At 43.0% G+C, this 18,866-nt stretch overlaps 1 protein-coding gene across 2 annotated transcripts; it reads left to right on the forward strand.

Moving 5' to 3' along the window:
• The first annotated feature begins 1,252 nt into the window (after positions 1 to 1,252).
• LOC146984773 (NUAK family SNF1-like kinase 1) lies at positions 1,253 to 17,931 on the forward strand. Of its 2 annotated transcripts, XM_085782191.1 has the most exons (8): positions 1,702 to 2,077; positions 7,145 to 7,265; positions 8,409 to 8,560; positions 10,893 to 10,958; positions 13,640 to 13,759; positions 15,323 to 15,455; positions 15,613 to 15,912; positions 15,943 to 17,931. In XM_085782191.1, exons 1-8 carry the CDS (start codon positions 1,742 to 1,744, stop codon positions 16,815 to 16,817), a joined length of 2,103 nt encoding a protein of 700 aa, XP_085638317.1. In that variant the 5' UTR covers positions 1,702 to 1,741; the 3' UTR covers positions 16,818 to 17,931. The 2 variants fall into 2 exon arrangements, with proteins under 2 accessions (XP_085638316.1, XP_085638317.1); XM_085782190.1 differs by having other exon boundaries at positions 1,253 to 2,077; positions 15,613 to 17,931.
• Positions 17,932 to 18,866: the final 935 nt, after the last annotated feature.

Here is an 18,866-nt window from a genome sequence, read left to right on the forward strand (position 1 = left end):
AAAGTTGTTGGTTAGTTTCTTCAAAAATAACTTTCATGAGAATTATTAAACTACTTGATTAACAGTGTGGAAAGAGTGTTGGTGGACATTTTAAGGGAATATTACTTTAAAATATTCCTTTCTTAGCTGAGGGTTAGTTGAAAAGAATGATACCACGCTCATACTCAGGAGACAATTAGTTTGGCTGCTTCACTTAACAACTGAAAGCCGCACGTCTGGCTCTGTCCGAAGGTTAGAGAAACAAACTCCACCTAACAGCTGACTCATTAACAGGTCATGTTATACATCACTGGGTTAGTGCATTCTTGTCCCCACCATGAGGTCTCCAAATCACCAGGGGAGGCACATTTTTTTGGGATATCTTAACAGTATTATTTTAATCTTTAGACACAGTATAAATGTGTTTGCAGTATGCTTCCTCACCACTAGATGTCTCAGAAGGTAATGCATCAGCTCGTATGGTCTTCTTGCTCTTACAGCCAGACAGCCAGACAGACAGTTTTGAAAATCTTTTACCTAGAGAGAGCTTATTAACGATTACCAATGCCATTATTAATCAATAATGGTCTGTGTGATCAGATCAGTAATATAATTTATGGGTTATACTCTATTAGTAACTAGAGCCTTTCAGATTAGCCTGCTTTGTTTTTAAGGACTCTTGCTGTGGACTTTTTGACCCCTTGACCTCTGGAAGAATGATGCAGGGAGGTCATTATTCGATACTGACATTATAACATTTGTGAGAGCAGGATGATGTAAAGCCTAAATTTGCAGGCTTTTGGTTGGGGTTGTCAGTTGAATTAGTTGAAGGGCTTGTTATAAGATCTTTTGTTTAGATATATGTTTTATATAAGTTTGTTTATCATTAAAATTGGTTGTTTCTTGTTTGGTCAGTTTCAGGACATTACAGCCAGAAAGGATGAACTAAAACAGGCCTATTATGTCTTAATGTGTAGTTCTTTTGAATTCCTGTGATCATATTTACAATGTTTTTATAGGTTGAGATAATAAATGGGTTCCAAGTTGTATTTCATGAGTGATCTTTTCTTTTTTTTGTTATTTCTATGTGAATTTAGAAATAGCCTATATATAAAAAAAGAAGAATTTAATCATGTGGTCTAACCAACCATTACTCCTGTCTGACTTCAAAGTCTCTGCTTCCTCCCAGTTTCTTCAAAGTCTTTTCCAGGATTTATTTTTTTCTCAGCTCACCCATAACAAACATCTGTGACTGAAGTGGTGGATTTAGGGTGAGCGTCTGATCCGCATGACATTCCATACATGCCTTCATATCCTCTCTCCTGCTGCTGCTGCTGCTGCTGCTGCTGCTGCTGCTGCTGGGCAGGTCAAGTAGCTACGAGCAGTCAGGAAAACCCACAGTGATCCCAAGTGAGCGCGACTCGCCGGGACGTTGCTGTGAGAGCTGGCACAGGAATGAAGAGGCTCCACCCACCGATCCGGACCGGACCATGTGGTTCCCATCGCTCCTGTTGCTGTGAAACTAAACAGAGAGAGAGAGAGAGAAGAGAGGGTTGCTGCTGCTCAGATTGGTCTGGATGAGTTTTCTTTTCTGGGATTGCTGCGATCTTAAGACGTCAGACAGATGTGACGCTCTGATATTGATCTACATGGGCAGCAACTTCCCTGCCCCTGACTTCAGCTGCTTTAGTTACAAGTTCAAGCCAGTTTTGTTTTGGGGGGGTCCAGTCCTAGTGACAGGTGCGCGCAGTGCGCAGAAAGGATGGGCAGACGCGAGGCGGACAGCAGAGGCGCAATGAACACCAGCGACCGCTCCGAGCTCGGTTGTCTGCAGGAGGGGGCATCATCCAGCGGCCGCCGAGCCGCCGACGACCCCCCGAGGCCGGACAGCAGCCGGCGGCACTGCAGCGCGGACCGGCGGCACAGACACCCAGACATGGAGGCGCTGAGGCGGTCACCGTCTGGCACAGCGCCGATGGAGGTGAAGAAGCACCAGCACAAACACAACTTGAAGCACCGCTACGAGGTGATGGAGACTCTGGGCAAAGGCACCTACGGCAAAGTGAAGAAGGCGGTGGAGAGAGCGAGTCTGAAGACGGTGAGTAGGACTGATGCACTGGAGGACATGATGACAGCTTGGTGCTTCACTGTCTGCTCTCATTTTAAACATTTATAATGCAGGATCACATGCAGCCGAAGTGTTGCCTACATCAGTGGTTGTCAAAGTCACACCTGAGAGGCTTCAAGGGGGTCCCCAACTTTTTCTCAAAATTTCACCACATTTTTTCCCCTGAAATTTCTTGAAATTTTTCAAAAAAATCATTCCTACATTGACTAAAAAAAGCAACATTATTCGGTCTCAGAACAAATGTTTGTGTATTTCTGGTTTTTGTTTCAAAATTTTGTCCAGTGGGGGTCGGTGGTCTAATTTGTGTCAGTTTAGGGGTCCTTGATGTAAAAACGTTTGAGAACCACTGGCCTACATCATTATCAACCTGTTTCTAAAAATGTCTGACCTCTTAACTTCCTCTGCTGACCCATAAAAAAGCCTGACAGGGATAATGTGATATGCTGCTAATACTGTAGTCTTCAGCAATCTCCATCCCTCTCTCTGTGTGTGTGTGTGTGTGTGTGTGTGTGTGTGTGTGTGTGTGTGTGTGTGTTGTTGACGACATGTGATTGTTCCAAGAATGCTGCCCCATTAGATATTAAATATTAATCTGGAGGTGGGGTTGAACTCCTGGGGGCCATGTGCATGTCTGTGTGTGTCTCTCCCTGTGTGTGTGTCTCTCCCTGTGTGTGTGTGTGTGTGTGTGTGTGTGTGTGTGTGTGTGTGTGTGTGTGTTTGTGTGTTTGTGTGTTTGTGGGTGAGCTCATGGGCTGATGCTGAACCCAGTTCTTGCTTTCAGCTCTGCCAGGCTGAGATGCCTTTGGTCTGACTCACTCAGCACTTGAACAAGGGGATAAAGTTACTACAATAGATCTCCTCCAATAGGAGTCTGACCCCCTTTACCAGCAACCCAGTGAATACAAATGCACAAACACATGCACATAGGAAAACTCAGACACAATCAGTGTGCGTTTTACAGAATATCCGGGTTTAAAACAGAATATGGTGTCAGATTAGTTTGAATAATTGTGGGGTTTATGTCCACAGTCGAGCTTTAATCCCTCACTCTAGTGTGATCAGAGCACAAAGAGACAGAGACCCCATCAGGCTCAAATTCCCCTTCTGCTTTTTTAGTAAACAAACACACAATAATAGGGATAATCTTCAGATTGTGGAAGTGTGACTGGCACCAATCCTCTGGCAGCTTTCAGTCTGACTCTGAGACCTCCACCGGCGAGACAGAAAGGACTGAGAGAGAGAGCGAAAGACAGACGACAAGTAGGAGGCAAATGAAAGAATATGAGCAGAGAGAATTAGCTGTGTGTGTGTGTGTGCAATGCATGTGTGTGAGTGTGTGTAGGGCACAGGGGGGAAATGCTGGATTCCTTGAGCCAGTAGCCAGCACATACCTAGGATTCTTTGAAACAAAACGGACATTATTTTTGGAAACAAGACCAGGGGGCTGAGGCGGAGGCGGAGGCGGTTTTAGGGCAGGAGGGAGGAAGAAGAGGAGGAAGGGAAAATGTTTCAGATTAAAGAGCTGACTTGAGACTGTTCCTGTAAGTGCCTGAGTGCCTGTTCTGCAGGAGGGAAACATGACTAATGCACAGGATGAAATGGAAGCAGGGGATGCAGGGTCTTGTGTAAACTGGGCCACTTACAGCGGCTGGGGGCCTGACTCAAAACTGAAACATGTCGGGAAAAAGTAACTCTAAGATGTTCTGGCTTTGTGCAATGTGCATCATGATGTTGTTCTTACACAACTACCTTAGCTCTATGCAGCTTTTACTTTATGTTGCACAATGGGACAGAGAGAAAAGTGCACCTGGATCAAAATACTTCCAGCCTGCAGATGTAGCACTACTTGTCTCTAACACTTTCTGTTATCTTCTTATGTGTTTTATCTGTTGTGTGTTACAAATAATGAGTCTGCTCTGAGACTAAATGCAGTATGGGAAATGCACTTTCGCTCACTGGGACTGAAATAAACCAGCAACTGTAGGGGCTAGGTCTCCGCTGTTTTCACATTTAAAAAGGTCTTTGTTGTCTTTGTACAGACACAATATGAGATTTGCTTGTAGCCACAGCACTTGAAAAACCCACTGTAACCTATTTTCATAGGCACACCAGCCTCGCTTTCAATAAAACACACACTCGCGTTCTATAATTGCGATCAGTGAAATATATGAAAACAATAAAATACAATTTAAAAATGCCCTTGGAAAGAAAAAGTAACGCAATAGTTACTTTCCCTGGTAACTAGTTACTATTATAGTGAAGTAGTGGAGTTACTAACTCAGTTACTTTTTGGGAGAAGTAATTAGTAACTATAACTAATTACTTTTTAAAAGTAACGTTCCCAACACTGCTCCTTAAACCCCTTTAAACTTACTAATCACCTCTTTGCATTTTGTGTTACACCAACGCATGGACAGAGACCCCCACATCCCATGATGGCAAGGTGTGGGTGGAACGGGCTTCTGATGTAGAACTCCTTAAACCCCTTTAAACTTACTAATCACCTCTTTGCATTTTGTTCCCCTAATCTGGACAAGAAAGAAGTGCAAAAACAGCAATTTTGTGCATTTTACAGATTTATATTTGCTGGATTATTTCTTGGCAAGTGACTTTTTAAAGCCTTGCCATCACCTTATCAGTTCTAAAGGCGCTGGTTGTCAGATTTAGTTTTTACCTTTCACCCTTTGACTTGAAGATTAATCATGATGAGTCTTTTTTTTTGTTCTCTAGCAGTTAATTATTTTCTGTTGTGCGTGAGTGGAAGCACTGTCTTTCAGCCCTACTTGTCATTTGTGTATTTATCCAATGTGCAGCCCACTAACATCCAAACACTGTGCTGCTCTGAAGTTCCTGGTTCTGACCGGGGAAGAGCTTAGGGCTCTGTGTGTGTGTTTATGTGTGCAGCTCGATGATGAGGTCAGGGATCTTTTTGGCAAGAAGCCTGTATAATCCTGCTGTTAAACCTTTCACAGATGCAGCAGGAATCTGTAGTGATGCTCAGGCTCTTAGGACATGTGTACGCTCTGTATGTGTGTGTGTGTGTGTGCGTGAGTTATCTGTGGGAATAATGGAACAGGAAGTCGGCGAGTGGCCGCCTGTCACCCCAATCTCAACCGTGACGTCACACACTCACAAAACACGTGCAAAAAGTCAGCAGCAGCCTCGGGATTTGTGCAGTGAGCAAAGTCACGCTGGGGGCAATAATTAAATAAAACAAGAAGATGAGATGAAGCAGGCAAAGAAAGAAATTCTACTCCGACTAGTGAAATCTAATTATGATAAGCTGCAACACACTATCTCTCTGGACAAACTGTACATTTGCATTGGCTGTCACATTATGACATGCACATTATGTTCTTCTACAGTTAAGGGTATCTGATTACACCGGTATTACTCATGCACATAGCAACAATATGTTTCCTGCATGTGTCCAGTTACAGTTTGGTGTTTCTGACCAATATCTCACACGCAGCCCACATTATTCAAACACACAATGAGACATTGTTGGTGAAAAGGCTACTGTAGAGGTCATACTTAGACATGACGCATACGCAGCAATATTTGCATGCACAGGGATGAAGTCACACAAACACGCACACATGCCCACGCTTCCTCTTCACACACATGCCCCTTTGAAATATGCTCCTAATGCCCAAAGGCTCAACAATGACCAGAGTGTGTCTCTCTATTGTCTGTACTCTGCTGATCAGACTCTAATGTCACATCTGGGTGCATGAGCTGACTTTTTTGTTTTTGTTTTTACCAGCTGCCTCTTACATCCTCCCTCCTCATTCCTTTACCTTCTTTTATATTCTCCTGTTCCCCTCCTCACATTGCTGTCCCTTAAGCCAGCAGGTATTTGGGTCAGAAAACATTTGCGTGCATGCGTGCAAGCGACCGCATAGTAATGGCTCCCCAAGCTCGGGTATATACTTTATTTAGCCCACAACCACTGAATATGTGTGGCATAATCTCTGACCTGGCCCACTTGAGCCTGGCGGTGTGAGACAAACATCCTCAGACAGTGTGCCCGTGATTATAGAGAAGATACAAACAATAATAATAAAGAAAAAACACCAACAAATATTATAATAATGTTCATCCTCGCTGGATTGTGTCACATCAGTAAATAGAAGGTCAGTGTCGGGTGTTCCCTGGTGTGCGTTTGTATTGTGTTGCATAACTGTTGTGGCTGATGTAGCGTGTGAATTGTGTCTTCCGATGTTGCGTAGATGTTTTTTTTCCAGCAGCTGAGAATTCAGGAGCTGCGACCCGAGGGAGAGGCCTGTTCTCGCATGGGACAGAATCATTTCACAGTGTTTCACAGGGCTACGTTAGGATGTTAACCTCACATCTCTTAATCTCTTTGTTGTCCTGTGTTTTTTTTTAAAAGTATATGACATTTCTTAAAAGAACACGCTGGTCTGTCTTCTCTTGGGCCAAAGCCATTTTGGTGACAGTTACTTCATCTGAAGAGATTTAGGAGCTCCTGCTGGGGTGCGTGCTCTGGTGTGTGTGCGTGTGTTTGGTGGTTGGGGGGTTACAGTGGGGTACAGGGAGTGCCTGGGATTAAGGAAACAGAGTGTGAACAGTGCAGCTGTCAACCTTCTGCCTCTGAGCGCTCAGATCACAGAAGACCTGCTCTCACCATCCAGCCTTTAAAACCCACATAATCACCTCTAATACCCAGAGATTTTATTTGTATGTGTGAATGCGTGTGTGTGAATCGTATCAACACTGTCTGTGTCTTTATTTCTTTGTCTGTGCAAGTGATACATGAACTGTGGATTAAACAGCGTTACACAACGTATTGAAAGAGGAAAATGAGTGAAGTGGAGGGTTTAGAGAAGAATGACATCAAGGGGAATCTGTGTTTGAGGGCACTGGATGGACAACAAGTGTTGTATAAACTATAACCATCATTATACCGACTGGCCCTGATGCTGTTGTTACTGTAACCATCCTCACATTACAACAGTGATCAGACTGTGTGCGCTCTAAGCTCTGAGCTTCATACTCACTGTGTGGTTCTCTCAGGTGGCGATCAAGTCGATCCGCAAGGAGCGCATCACTGACGACCTGGACAAGATCCACATCCAGAGAGAGATCGAGATCACGTCCTCGCTCAGGCACGCCAACATCATTCGCTTCCACGAGGGTAAGACTGCAAACACACACACAACACACATTACACACATCTGACTGACACAGGTCCAAAATATAGCAGTGAATTATGAATGAGCCTCAGCACCAGATTGATTTTCAGACCCTGAACGTTTCAGAAAATTACATCAGTCAAATTTAATGCAGAATCAATCGATCTGGAGTTCCTTACACAACAGAAGAGGTGCTGTGAGATGTCAGAGATAACACAAATATTTCACATTTTTTTCTCAGTCGACAAATCCCATCTGAAGAGAAAAAAACAGCATTGAATTGACTGATGATTTGATCTGAGTATTCCCAATGTGTCCAAATCCTAATCTCGCTTCTTTCTCTGTGCCATAAACACACTTTGTTGTTCAAAAACTAATAACATTTCATCAGTGAACCACAACATTGTGTGACTCACTATTCTTTCATTAGCATACATGACACAGTCAATTCTAGGTTGATCTCATGTGAACAACCAAATACTTAGCAATGTATTATCAAACAGTCTCCAACAAGTGCACTATTTAGGTTCGAATTAGCCCACTTATTTTAGGAAATTGTGTGAAACTGTGTGTTTGTGAATCAGTCTCTAAGAATTTTGTCTTTAAAAACACTGTTGCGAGTCAGCTGTTTGTTGACAATCACATCAACAGAATGTCACCATTACCAAATCAATCTGTAGATGGATTTTAAAATGTTTCATTGGATCCATTATGTTAACATGGAGCCAGAAGTCCTGCACACTTGTTGGTCACTTGTACTCTCTTTACTTAATTACATTGTTTTGGGCAGCAAATCTTAATCAGGTAAGAGTCTTACCTCATGAAACAAATGGCCGACAATGTGCAAGATTTCTGGTGTAAACAGATTCTGATGAAAAGACTGTAGTGATTAGAAAATACAGTAAACATTTGACGACATTCTGTGGAGCAATAGAAAACACAGAGGGGATGTGTAATACTCTGATTCCACTAATCCACACATATCAACCTTCTCCAGCCTATTAATTATTCATGTCTCTGCCTGTAAAGATGCACCGTGGCATCTATTAATGTTGTGTAGTGAGAATGTGAGATGTCCCCTAACATTCATATTATAAACACACACCTGCCTAATCACTTATTGTCACTGTGTGTTGTGTGTGCAGTGTTTGAGAGCAGGGACAAGATCGTCATAGTGATGGAGTACGCCAGCAGAGGAGAGCTGTACGACTACATCCAGGAGAGGAGGCGGCTGCCTGAAGCTGAAGCCAGAAGCATCTTCAGACAAATCACATCTGCTGTCCACTACTGCCACAAGGTTAACACACACACACACACACACACACACACACACACACACACACATAGAGGTTCTGCAAATACACTGCAGGAATACAGTATAAAGTAGTGAAGGGCTCGAAGACAGGGCCGGCCCCTGGTATAAACCCTCTATGTGGTTGTTTAGGGCCACAGTCGTTAGGTGGGGGGCCACATGATCAGAAAGGTACCGGGGTTCATCAAGTCATTTAAACATCCTGAGGTCTGCACGTGCAGCTATGAGCTTTATATGTAATGTGAAGTCAATATTCAGCTTCTTTTATCTCACATTTGAGACATTTGGTGAAAATAGAACGGCAGAATGACAACATTTGTGCTCAAAAAGCAATCTTACAAAATTTCATTTTAGACTTGTTTTCTACACTTATCTATTACTGTATTCATATCCTATTTCAAGCACCAAAACAGTTCATTCTCATGACTGAAGGAGTGTTTTCATAAGGGATTTGAAATTTTTTCAAAAAGCAGACCTCAAATTTCCAGCATTTGTCCTAAATTATTTCTTTCTACAGTGTTCTAGGACAAACTGGCCTCAGTGTGCTTACAGCGGAGGTTCTAATATTTAGACATAAAACACTTGAGTATTGTTACATATCTGCAAGTATCTTAAAAAGATACATTTAAGAAAATATGTAAAAGTCGAGAAAATGGCCTCAAACCTCAGAGGGCATAAACACGTCTGTATTCAGTTTTAACCAGTGATTTGGTGTTTGTGCTTAGAGTGCAGGGCCACAAACAAAAACCTTGTTTAGGGGGCCACCAAAATCCTAGGGCCGGCCCTGCTCGAAGACACGTGCTGAATTGCATGCTGCAGCATTCAACTGTGCACAAGCAAATACTGTACCGCTAAATCCACTAAATCCTAATCCTAATACTGCAGAAAAACTTGACTTGAGTTTGTAGATCTCTCTGGGTTAAGAGCGCATTAAACGCTGATTGTTTTTTACAGTCACACACTGACACATTTAACAAACACGTTGTTAAATGAGCTTCATCCCTCCATCCACGTTTACTGTAAGGAACAAGTTCTTGTTTGTTTCTTTGTTTTGATTGTTGTGTACATAAAACCAAAAGGAATTATCAAGGAAATACATAAATCCTATTAATAGAGAAGTGCATTAGGGTGGAAGTGAGGATCTGTACCTTACAGTCAGCTGAGCTGGATCTTAGAAGAAGGTTTTTTTTTTTTTTTTTTACATCATTCTTATTTTAGCAGGTTAGTTTCTGCATGAATCCCTCACATTAAATTTAGAGATTATGGTCAGGCTCCTGTAGCTTTGTAGTAGGCAGCGAGGTGGATTTTCTGCTCCTCGTGCCCTTGAATATTGTCCCAAAATAGATATGAATGTTCCGGCATGAATGAATTATTGAATGTGCCTCAGAGGTATGCAGGACACATGGAGGGATTATTAAGGCTTCAAGAGAAGAATGAAAGCAGTTCAGTCATTCGATGCTTTTCTTTTTGTGTTTTCGCTTTTCTCCAAATCAGTTCACAGATGTTTAAAAATAGCACGACTGAAACGCGGTCTACCACGTGGATTTCTTTCATCCTGGTTCTCTGCCTCACACACACACACGGAGAGTAGACACACATACAAGCTGACATACTGTTCATTTAATAATGTCTAAGGTCAAAGGTCATTTCCTCCACTTAAGTGCTCTGAGGAGGATGTAATTAACGACAGAATAGAATAGAGGTCCCTCTGGCTCATTAGCAAGTGACTTTAAGAGAAACCAACAGCAGCGTTTCTCTGCGTCACACAGCTTCCTGGGTGGCCACAGTTATCTACAGCAGCATTGTCTGTTCTTATGATTCACTCCTGACTCACAATCATTGAAACACTTGATCCTGCAACAGACTTTTTTCTCCCGTTGGGTCCAAAATGTTCTACAGCTCTTCATCTCTCCAGCCAGCGTCCACAGCTGTCTGTGCTCCGTGGCTTCACGTTGGCCTCCAGGTGCTTAATGCCATCAGGGGATCAAATCACATCCCATCAGATTAATTAACCCAAACAAAGTACTTCCTCATGCCTGATGATGATGATTAAACAATCTGAGAACCTTTCTCAAGACTCTCTGATACATTAGACACATGGCCCTGCAACATGAGGCCCGACTGGAATGTATCGGCTTATAAAATTACGTAAAAATGAAAGACAAACGCTCTGTGCACACCGCACGCTGGGTTTGTATTGTATTAAACTTCAGACCCTGCAGTCGTACGTTTGAAACACAAAACACACAAAACATCTGACTGTAAAGAGGAGGGAGGAGCGGCGCAGGACCTCATGTGTATCTTTGCTCTCTTGCAGAACGGTGTCGTGCATCGAGACCTCAAACTGGAGAACATCCTTTTAGATCAAGATTTTAATGTGAAGGTAAGAGCGAAAAACACAAACGCAACCGGTGTCTCCTTCATACAAAGAAAAGAAGCACGGTCGGTCACGCATGCTGTGGAAAATCTAAGTTTCCATCCAAGGACCAGATATTTACCCCCGAATGAAAAATGGATATGTCCTCTGGCAGAAATCATTGCTGGCCTGAGCGACAAATGCATCATGGGTTATTATGACTCATCCGAAGATTTCACTTTGAACATGACGTACATCTTAATGACACATTGGCTGATATGTTTCAGGAAGCAATCTTTTTCCACTGCTGCTGTATGTAGCATGCTGGAGTGCTGCAGCAGCTTGGAATGGGAAAGTAAGCATGGTAATAATGGTGATAGGAATATTTTTGGTAACAGTGATTGGATTACTTTTCCCGGCTCCGAAACAAAATGCAAACAAAGTGCACATTCAGAACAGACATTGGAACACTCTCTGCCCACAGCCATTTCAATGTGTTGTTAAGCTGTGCACACTGAACCAGCACAAACATAGTGCCAGGTCTTATAAAAAGAACCCAGGGGTCATTTTTAGCCTTATTTGGACGTTCCTTTCCTTATATGGGATCTTTGCACGGCCAAAGGGGAATGCATGGAATCCAGTGACAATCGCGCCAATCGGAGGGTTTTAATATAAGTATGCTCTGACAAAAGAAAACACTGCGTGCAGACCTCTCAGCAGCTCTTCATTCATTGCAAACCTCAGGTTCACCACATTCGCCTTTCATGGCATCCGCTGCAGGAAATAACAGAGGCTCTGTGTAATGCATGGGCATGTTCTGTCTGCACAATAGCTGCTCAATGGCACGTGTGAAAGGCGGCCATAAATATTAGGTAAAACACTGGGTCCTGGTCAGGTTTGATGCCACAGATTAAAATTTAGGAATAATAACGATAATGAATTGACTTGATGATTTTCACTTCAAAAATGGCAGAAGTCTGAGCAGTGAGCGACTTGTTGACATATTACAACTGTTACAGCTTACAACTACAGTACTACATAAACAATTTTTTCATTTTTAACAAAGAATCAACCATTCAGAGGTGGGCAAGCACTAAAGTCATAATAATAATAATTTTATTTATAGAGCACTTTCCATCAAAGTGCTGTACAGTTACAGAACGTTTAAAAACATATGAAAACAGACACAACAATAAAACAACAGTTCAAACATGGATGACAGAGAAGGCAAAAACACCTACTCATACGTGACAGTATACAAGTGGGTCTTAAGCTTAGCTTTGAAAACCTCAACTGAACATGACTGCCTGATGTCCAAGGGAAGACTGTTCCACAAAGTAGGTGCGCGGAAGGAAAAAGCCCGCTCACCTGCTGTTTTTTTATTCACCTTTGGGACACTCAGGTAATCACTCGCCTGGGAGCGCAAAGGTCGTACAGGTACATAAGTGTTAACAAGATCTGACATATAGATCGGAGCATAATCATATCATAATAATGATCATACATGAAAAAAGCACACGCCCTAACACCCTGACCGTTAACCCACTCAGATGATTGGGCTCTTTGTACCAAATTTTCACGTGATAATACTAAATAGTAACTAAATATATAATAATATAATATAACTCTAAAGGCAGCTTAGATTTTTGCCCCTGCAAGAAGAGTGTTTGTAGAGACTGCAGCTTCTTACAATAGTCCATGCACCTCCCAGGCACGTGTGCAGGATTCGTTTGTGTGTTTAGAAGAAAGAGTGTCTTATACAAGCAGTCAAGACTGAATGTCTTTGCCAGAGCACTTGCATGAATACAGGAGGACCGTTGCACAGATGTACGTATCTCTGGTGGCGAAAGAGAATTTACACTGAGAGGAGCGCACACAAACACACAAAAGTATGAAAGTAAAGCTGTATAAACAACACAACGCACGTGCTCCATCTACGCTTTCTTACTGCCACTATATGTACAGGTAGAACATCAACAGTGAGATGTTTTATATATACACACGGTGTCGTCTTCCATCTGTGAGGTCTGTGTTTTCCTGTGCCTCTGTTCCACGGAGCTAAAGCTGTCACGTTGAGTATTTTTAACACCAGAGGGGCTGATAGTGAGTTGGTGCGCATGTTAATAATCTCTTCAGATAGAGAGGAGCCTCGGTGTGTTTGGGCACGGCCCCTCGCGGCCTCGAGTGAGTGATTGTTCCGTTGCGTTGAGCGTAAGCAGCCTGATGTTTTTGGCTCTCCTCTCTTGCCTCACTCACACTTAGTCTGGCAGAAACTCAGCACACCTATTTTTGGCTCTTTTAAAAGGAATCGCTTTGAGTTATTGTGTTTTTCTTTTTGCCATATGACTAAAGGTTCGCTATGTGCACTTGGTGAAAAGGAATGTGGATTGCGTGAGGATGAGTGTGTTGAAATGAATGAAGTGAATTTATGAGGGACTCAGTGTTTTGTCTGTGACTCTTGCGTCATCCAAGAGAATGAGACTCACAGTCGCACACATAAATCCTTTTTGTTGACTTGACACAGACATATAAAGATTTGGGTCCACCTGCTGGACTGTGAAACCTTTGAATTATATACTGTATTATATCATCATTTTTAATTCCAGACGTATTGTTTTAAGCCTATACTTATTCATACAGCAGTTAAATGGAATGATTTAGTAGCTTCATAAACATTAACGGGTTTCTTCCTCTCTCTTGTTCTGCAGCTGGCTGACTTCGGTCTGTCCAATCATTTCCAGAGGGGCAGTCTGCTGCAGACCTACTGCGGGAGTCCACTCTATGCTGCTCCAGAGATAGTTAAAGGGCTGCCATACCAGGGGCCAGAGGTGGGTCACAAGCTGCCATTTCTGCTTCTCTCATGTGAAACTGTTTATAACCACTGTGGATCTTTCATTAAAGCTATAACACACAAGCTCTGGAAATCTAGTCACAGCAGCGTCTTCTAGCAGCTAACGGTAGCCTGAAGCCTCAGTGTGACAGGAGTAGTGGGCCAGAAGTGCATTCACTTAGGGTGCTTTCACACCTGCAGTGTTAGTGCGCTCTAAATTTAGATCGCACTACATTTGGTCCCGTTTGGGTCGGTGTGAAAGCACCATCGCACTCTAATGCACCAAAACTAGTGCGGCCTGAGGAGGTGGTCTCGGTTCGGCCCGTGTTGAACGTTTAACCGGGAACTAACGGGACCGAGCTGGGTGAACGCAACCGGAAACCAGCCGGAAGTAGGAAACTACCAAACTAGAAAAGTAGATCGGAACTATCGTTTGCCAAGAGTTATACATACGAACAATATAGAAATAAATGACCAGAGCTACTAACAACCGGCCCTACTCGAGTCTCCATCATGAAAGTTTTATCAATCAGCGCTTCCAGATTTCAACTGGTAGTCATGGAGACATGACGCTCTCCAAATTTGGTCCCGAGTGACAAAAAGCAGGTGTGAAAGCAACCGCACTAACTGAAAAAATGAAATAATGTATCATATTAACATTTGGTGCTGCACTAAACATGTGTGAAAACACCCTTAGTGATTGACAGCTGTGAGCTCCCACCCTCAATCAAAACCTTAATGAGTTTGGGTCACAGCAGCTCTTCACAACAATATAAACATATTACAACTAAAATATATTGGGGAAAAAATTACATATTGCAGCTTTAAGTTACATCATAATAAAACATGGCGTTTGTATGATGTTTTTTTTTTTTTTAAACTTTATTTTTATTAAATCATTCAATTTGCAATATAATCGAGAAAAAGAAAAAAGGAACAAGAAAGAAGAACAAGGAAGAAAGTGCACAGACGGAAAAATGTACGCAAATATATCGTTACACAGGGAAAGATATAACAATATGTATATAAGCGGTAGGTCCAGGGTTTAGAGTTACTTCAATCATTTTTGTTCTGTTTATCCACAGTCTACTCTTCTTGTCAAAACAGGACTAAACCATTCACACACGAGTGTACAACAAGACTGAGAGAGCACATCAAATAGGACAGTAGAGGGCACTGTACTCAAGCAAAAAATAAATAAGTAAATAAATAGAAAAATAAAAAGATAAAACAGAGCACAAGTTGTGATAGTGTCGCTTATTCAGGATGAGCTGTCCATTTCCTCCATATTGTATGATGTTTTTAAATGAACAAATATTCATTGCTGTAGCTTTAATGCACTGGTTTTGTCTTGCATGTGCAGCAGTTAAGATGCAAAACTTAATTCCAAAATCTTGAATATCTGAAAATGTCAGCAGCATATTACATTTGAATACTTAGGTAACACCAACTACCAACAATACTAATCATGTACCACCTCACTGTATTGAATCAAATCCTTACTTTTGAGAGTTACTGCGTGCAGGACATGTTTGTCATCATGTGTGTGTCTGTGTGCCAGGTGGACTGCTGGGCGCTGGGGGTGTTGCTCTACGCCCTTGTGTACAGCAGCATGCCGTTTGACGGGGCCAGTCACCGCACACTCACTGAGCAGATCAGCCAAGGTCGCTACCACAGACCCAACCCCCCCTCTGGTAAACCTTTATCACTGTCCATCATTATATTTACACTTCTATATTCACCGGCGTGTCCGGTGTGGTCGCTGATGTGTTGTTGTTCTTACAGTACCAGTGTCTGGACAATGAGATTGTGTTAGTGGCTATAAATAAGTGTTGACTGTTTTCCCTGCAGACGCCTGCGCTCTTATCGACTGGCTGTTGACGGTGCGTGTGGATGAGAGAGCCACGATAGAGGACGTAGCCAACCACTGGTGGGTGAACTGGGGTTATGAAGAGAGTGTGTGTGACTGCCCTTCATCTCCGCACCAAGAGTGCCCCTCCCCCCTCCTGGCTCGCTACATCGACTGGCAGAATCGGGTCGCCGCTGCCGGCAACATGGCCGTGGACCCGGCGTGCCTGTCCTCAGACTCCTCCTGCCCGTCTCAACGCTCTCACAACCCCTTCTACTTCAGCTTGCCTCTGAAGAGCGACCGTGGAGGGGGAGGGGGAGGGGGAGTGGGAGTGGGAGGGGGAGGGGGAGGGGGGAGGTCACGCGGAGGAGCGTCGAGCCTCAGGAAGTCACGCAAGGCGAATGCAATTCCCCACACCGCACAGGGAGCGTGTGGTGGCGTTTGTGCAACAGCCGCCTCCTCTGTTGTGATTTCCTCCACTTCCACTATTGAGAGAAAGAAACCCAAAGGTATTCTGAAACCACAGAGAAGTTTTGACTCGGTCTTTCACAGCCCACCTAAAGAAAACTCTTCCTCTCAACCGTGTAACAGCTCTTCCCAGCAGCCTTATCGAACACACACACTCGCCCACACGCACGCTGAGGTCCTGTCCACCAGCCTGCCGTCTGCCTCTACGTTCAGCCAGCCCTCCTCCAAAATGCCCAAGAAGGGGATACTGAAGAACTTGTATGAAGGCGAGTCATCATGTTATGGCTCATCCTCAGATAGAAGAAGCTCCGGAGCAGGGGTTAAAGAGAGCGAAACAGGTGATCAGAAACACCACAGCTGTGTCCCGGCATCGGCAGATAGTCCCACCATGCGCACAGAGGCAGTAAGGAGAAGGAAGGGGATTCTCAAACGTAACGGCAAGTTTTCTCGCAGTCTGGACCTTCCTGACGACCACCACTTGACCCCCCCCTCGGCCTCTTCGATGTTCCCGGAGGCTCTGCAGCAGCTCCTCCAGGCCGCCGAGGCCGCGGAGGGGCGTCGCAGCCGACCCTCCAGCGTGGTCAGCGAGGACAGCCTCTTCTCTTCCGACTCCTTCGACCTGCTGGACCTCAGCGCCCAGACCCGGCGCAGGATGTTCTCACGGGGGCTGCAGCACAGCACCTGCAGCTCTGAGGACGACCTGGGAGACAGAGAGGGACAGAAAGAAATACTGACATGAGCCTAAGGACTGATGGAGACATCCGTTTGGTGAAAAAGTGGGTTCAGAAACCAGTTCAACATTTCATGTTTTTGTGATGATCAGTGCCTGCCATCTTGAAAAGACTCTGGAGAGGCTGCTTCTCGAGTACATGGACTCCCCTGAGCATTGTACTGTCGATGTAGAGCGCCGTTTCTTGGCATATTTCTATTGAATAATGAATTAAACCATGACAATTGAACTATTCTGAGGCAATACGGAGAAAGATGAGACATCAAGTGGCACGTAAAGGAGATCTGATATCTGACAAGGCACCTGGATGTGGACAGTGATTCATGAACTTCCTCTGACCTCATCTGCACAACAAAATCCTTTCTGAGACTTTACTACAGATTTGTATTCAGATGAGCTTTGGAAATCTGAGTGTGGATGCTGTGGACTGTGGATACACAAGCAACGAATAAACTGACAAGACACAGAGACCTATTGCAAGGACAAATCCTGCTGAACTAAACTGTTGTGATCCTTTTAATTCTCCAACTACCACTTTACTCCATTTAGCATTTGTACGCACTATATAAACATTCAATGAATCGTGTTTAACTCACTAAAATGTAGTTGTGAGCAGATTAAAGACTAATTTAAGTATTCAAAAAAAGGACTCTTATGCGAACGTATTTTATATTATAAGAGTTGTATTTTTCTCTATTGTCAGTCACTATCTGTTTATACACCCGGAAGACACATGAGACGTGACAGCTGCTATTAACAAACATTTAAATCTGTACACAACTACATTATAGTGTCATAAACCATTCGCCAAATGTTGGTATACGGTCTATAAATGTTTAAAAGGGGGGGGTTAAAGTACAGTGTTATTGATGTCACGATGTTACTGAGTGTATTTGTTCTACACAGTGTTACACTGTGCACAATTTTGCTCCTTTGCACCAACACACAGTGTGAACAACAGATGGATCACACTGCTTTTTTTTGTCATGTCACCACTAAAGCTGCTGTGGATGTTGACGTATGCAATTTTAAACCTGTCGTTTTCATACTGTGAGAAGAGGATTCTGTTCATTTAGTTCAAGGATTTCATTTTTTTTTTACAAATAAATTATGTCAATGTGAATACTTCTCATTTGTCGCCTTTTCTCTTGACACAATACAGAGAATTCAAGAAACATTGCTCTTGATATCTGTTTAATTAACTAAACAGTCCCAAAAAATACAGTATTTCATGAACATACTTAATTTCAGTTTAAATTGTCACTTTGATTATTTTGTATAAAGAGAGGGATACATAGATCTACCGCCTTCATGCTGTCCCTTCTGTTTCCTTTACTGGCTTTCACTAAATACTTTTCTAAACACGGTCCTTGTGTTTTGCAGGCCTCTCTCTGTCTAACGGAGAGCCCATCATCGCTGTCAAGTAAAGACCTCATATCCCCTCCCCATGTTTAGCCAGTGTAATGCTTTAAGACAACGATAACTTTTTCCTCTACAAGTTAATAAGTAACTTAAGTTAATACATTTGTCAGATCTCTTTGACTTATGATATACTGTAGCCTCAAAGGTTGTTCATCAAAAATGAATCAGGTCCTTGTTTTTCAAAAGGCTGCCACTTTGGACACAAAAATGTTCCCGGTGTTAAGATGAAACAAAGCAAAGCTCACTTGCAGGTCTTGTTTAGATGTAGAGAAGTCTGGTATGGCTGACATAAACATAGGGATTACTTTATACCACCCACTTTTATGGTTTTCAATCACTTAACTGGTCAGCCTGTTGCAATATATAAGCAAATGGCTCCAACGTTAATGGTCGAATGATGGCAGCAGAGCACTTCATTCACTTGGTCAGCAGTGGATGAAGTCCAGAGGTCTGACGGTGACATTTCAAAACAGCCTTATCTCTCCGTCAGTCACACCGTTCAGTTATATAATGTTTATATGTCTAGATAATATATACACTGCATGTTGATGATGGAGAGCGGGTGTTAAAAAAAAAACAGGAAGATGCGATCCAGGCTGCAGTATGTGTTCTTACTAGCTTATGTTGTTTTTGTCC

The sequence above is a fragment of the Trachurus japonicus genome, chromosome 7 (genome assembly GCF_045865225.1).
Source record: "Trachurus japonicus isolate A0001 chromosome 7, Traja_1.0".
Lineage (NCBI taxonomy): Eukaryota > Metazoa > Chordata > Actinopteri > Carangiformes > Carangidae > Trachurus > Trachurus japonicus.

Excerpts from the sequence above, each read along its gene's own strand:
- LOC146984773 (XM_085782190.1), top strand. The coding sequence starts at position 1,742 with ATGGGCAGACGCGAGGCGGACAGCAGAGGCGCAATGAACACCAGCGAC. Across the intron at positions 2,078-7,144 it reads AGAGAGCGAGTCTGAAGACG|GTGGCGATCAAGTCGATCCG; the intron begins GTGAGTAGGACT and ends TGGTTCTCTCAG. Across the intron at positions 10,959-13,639 it reads ATCAAGATTTTAATGTGAAG|CTGGCTGACTTCGGTCTGTC; the intron begins GTAAGAGCGAAA and ends CTTGTTCTGCAG.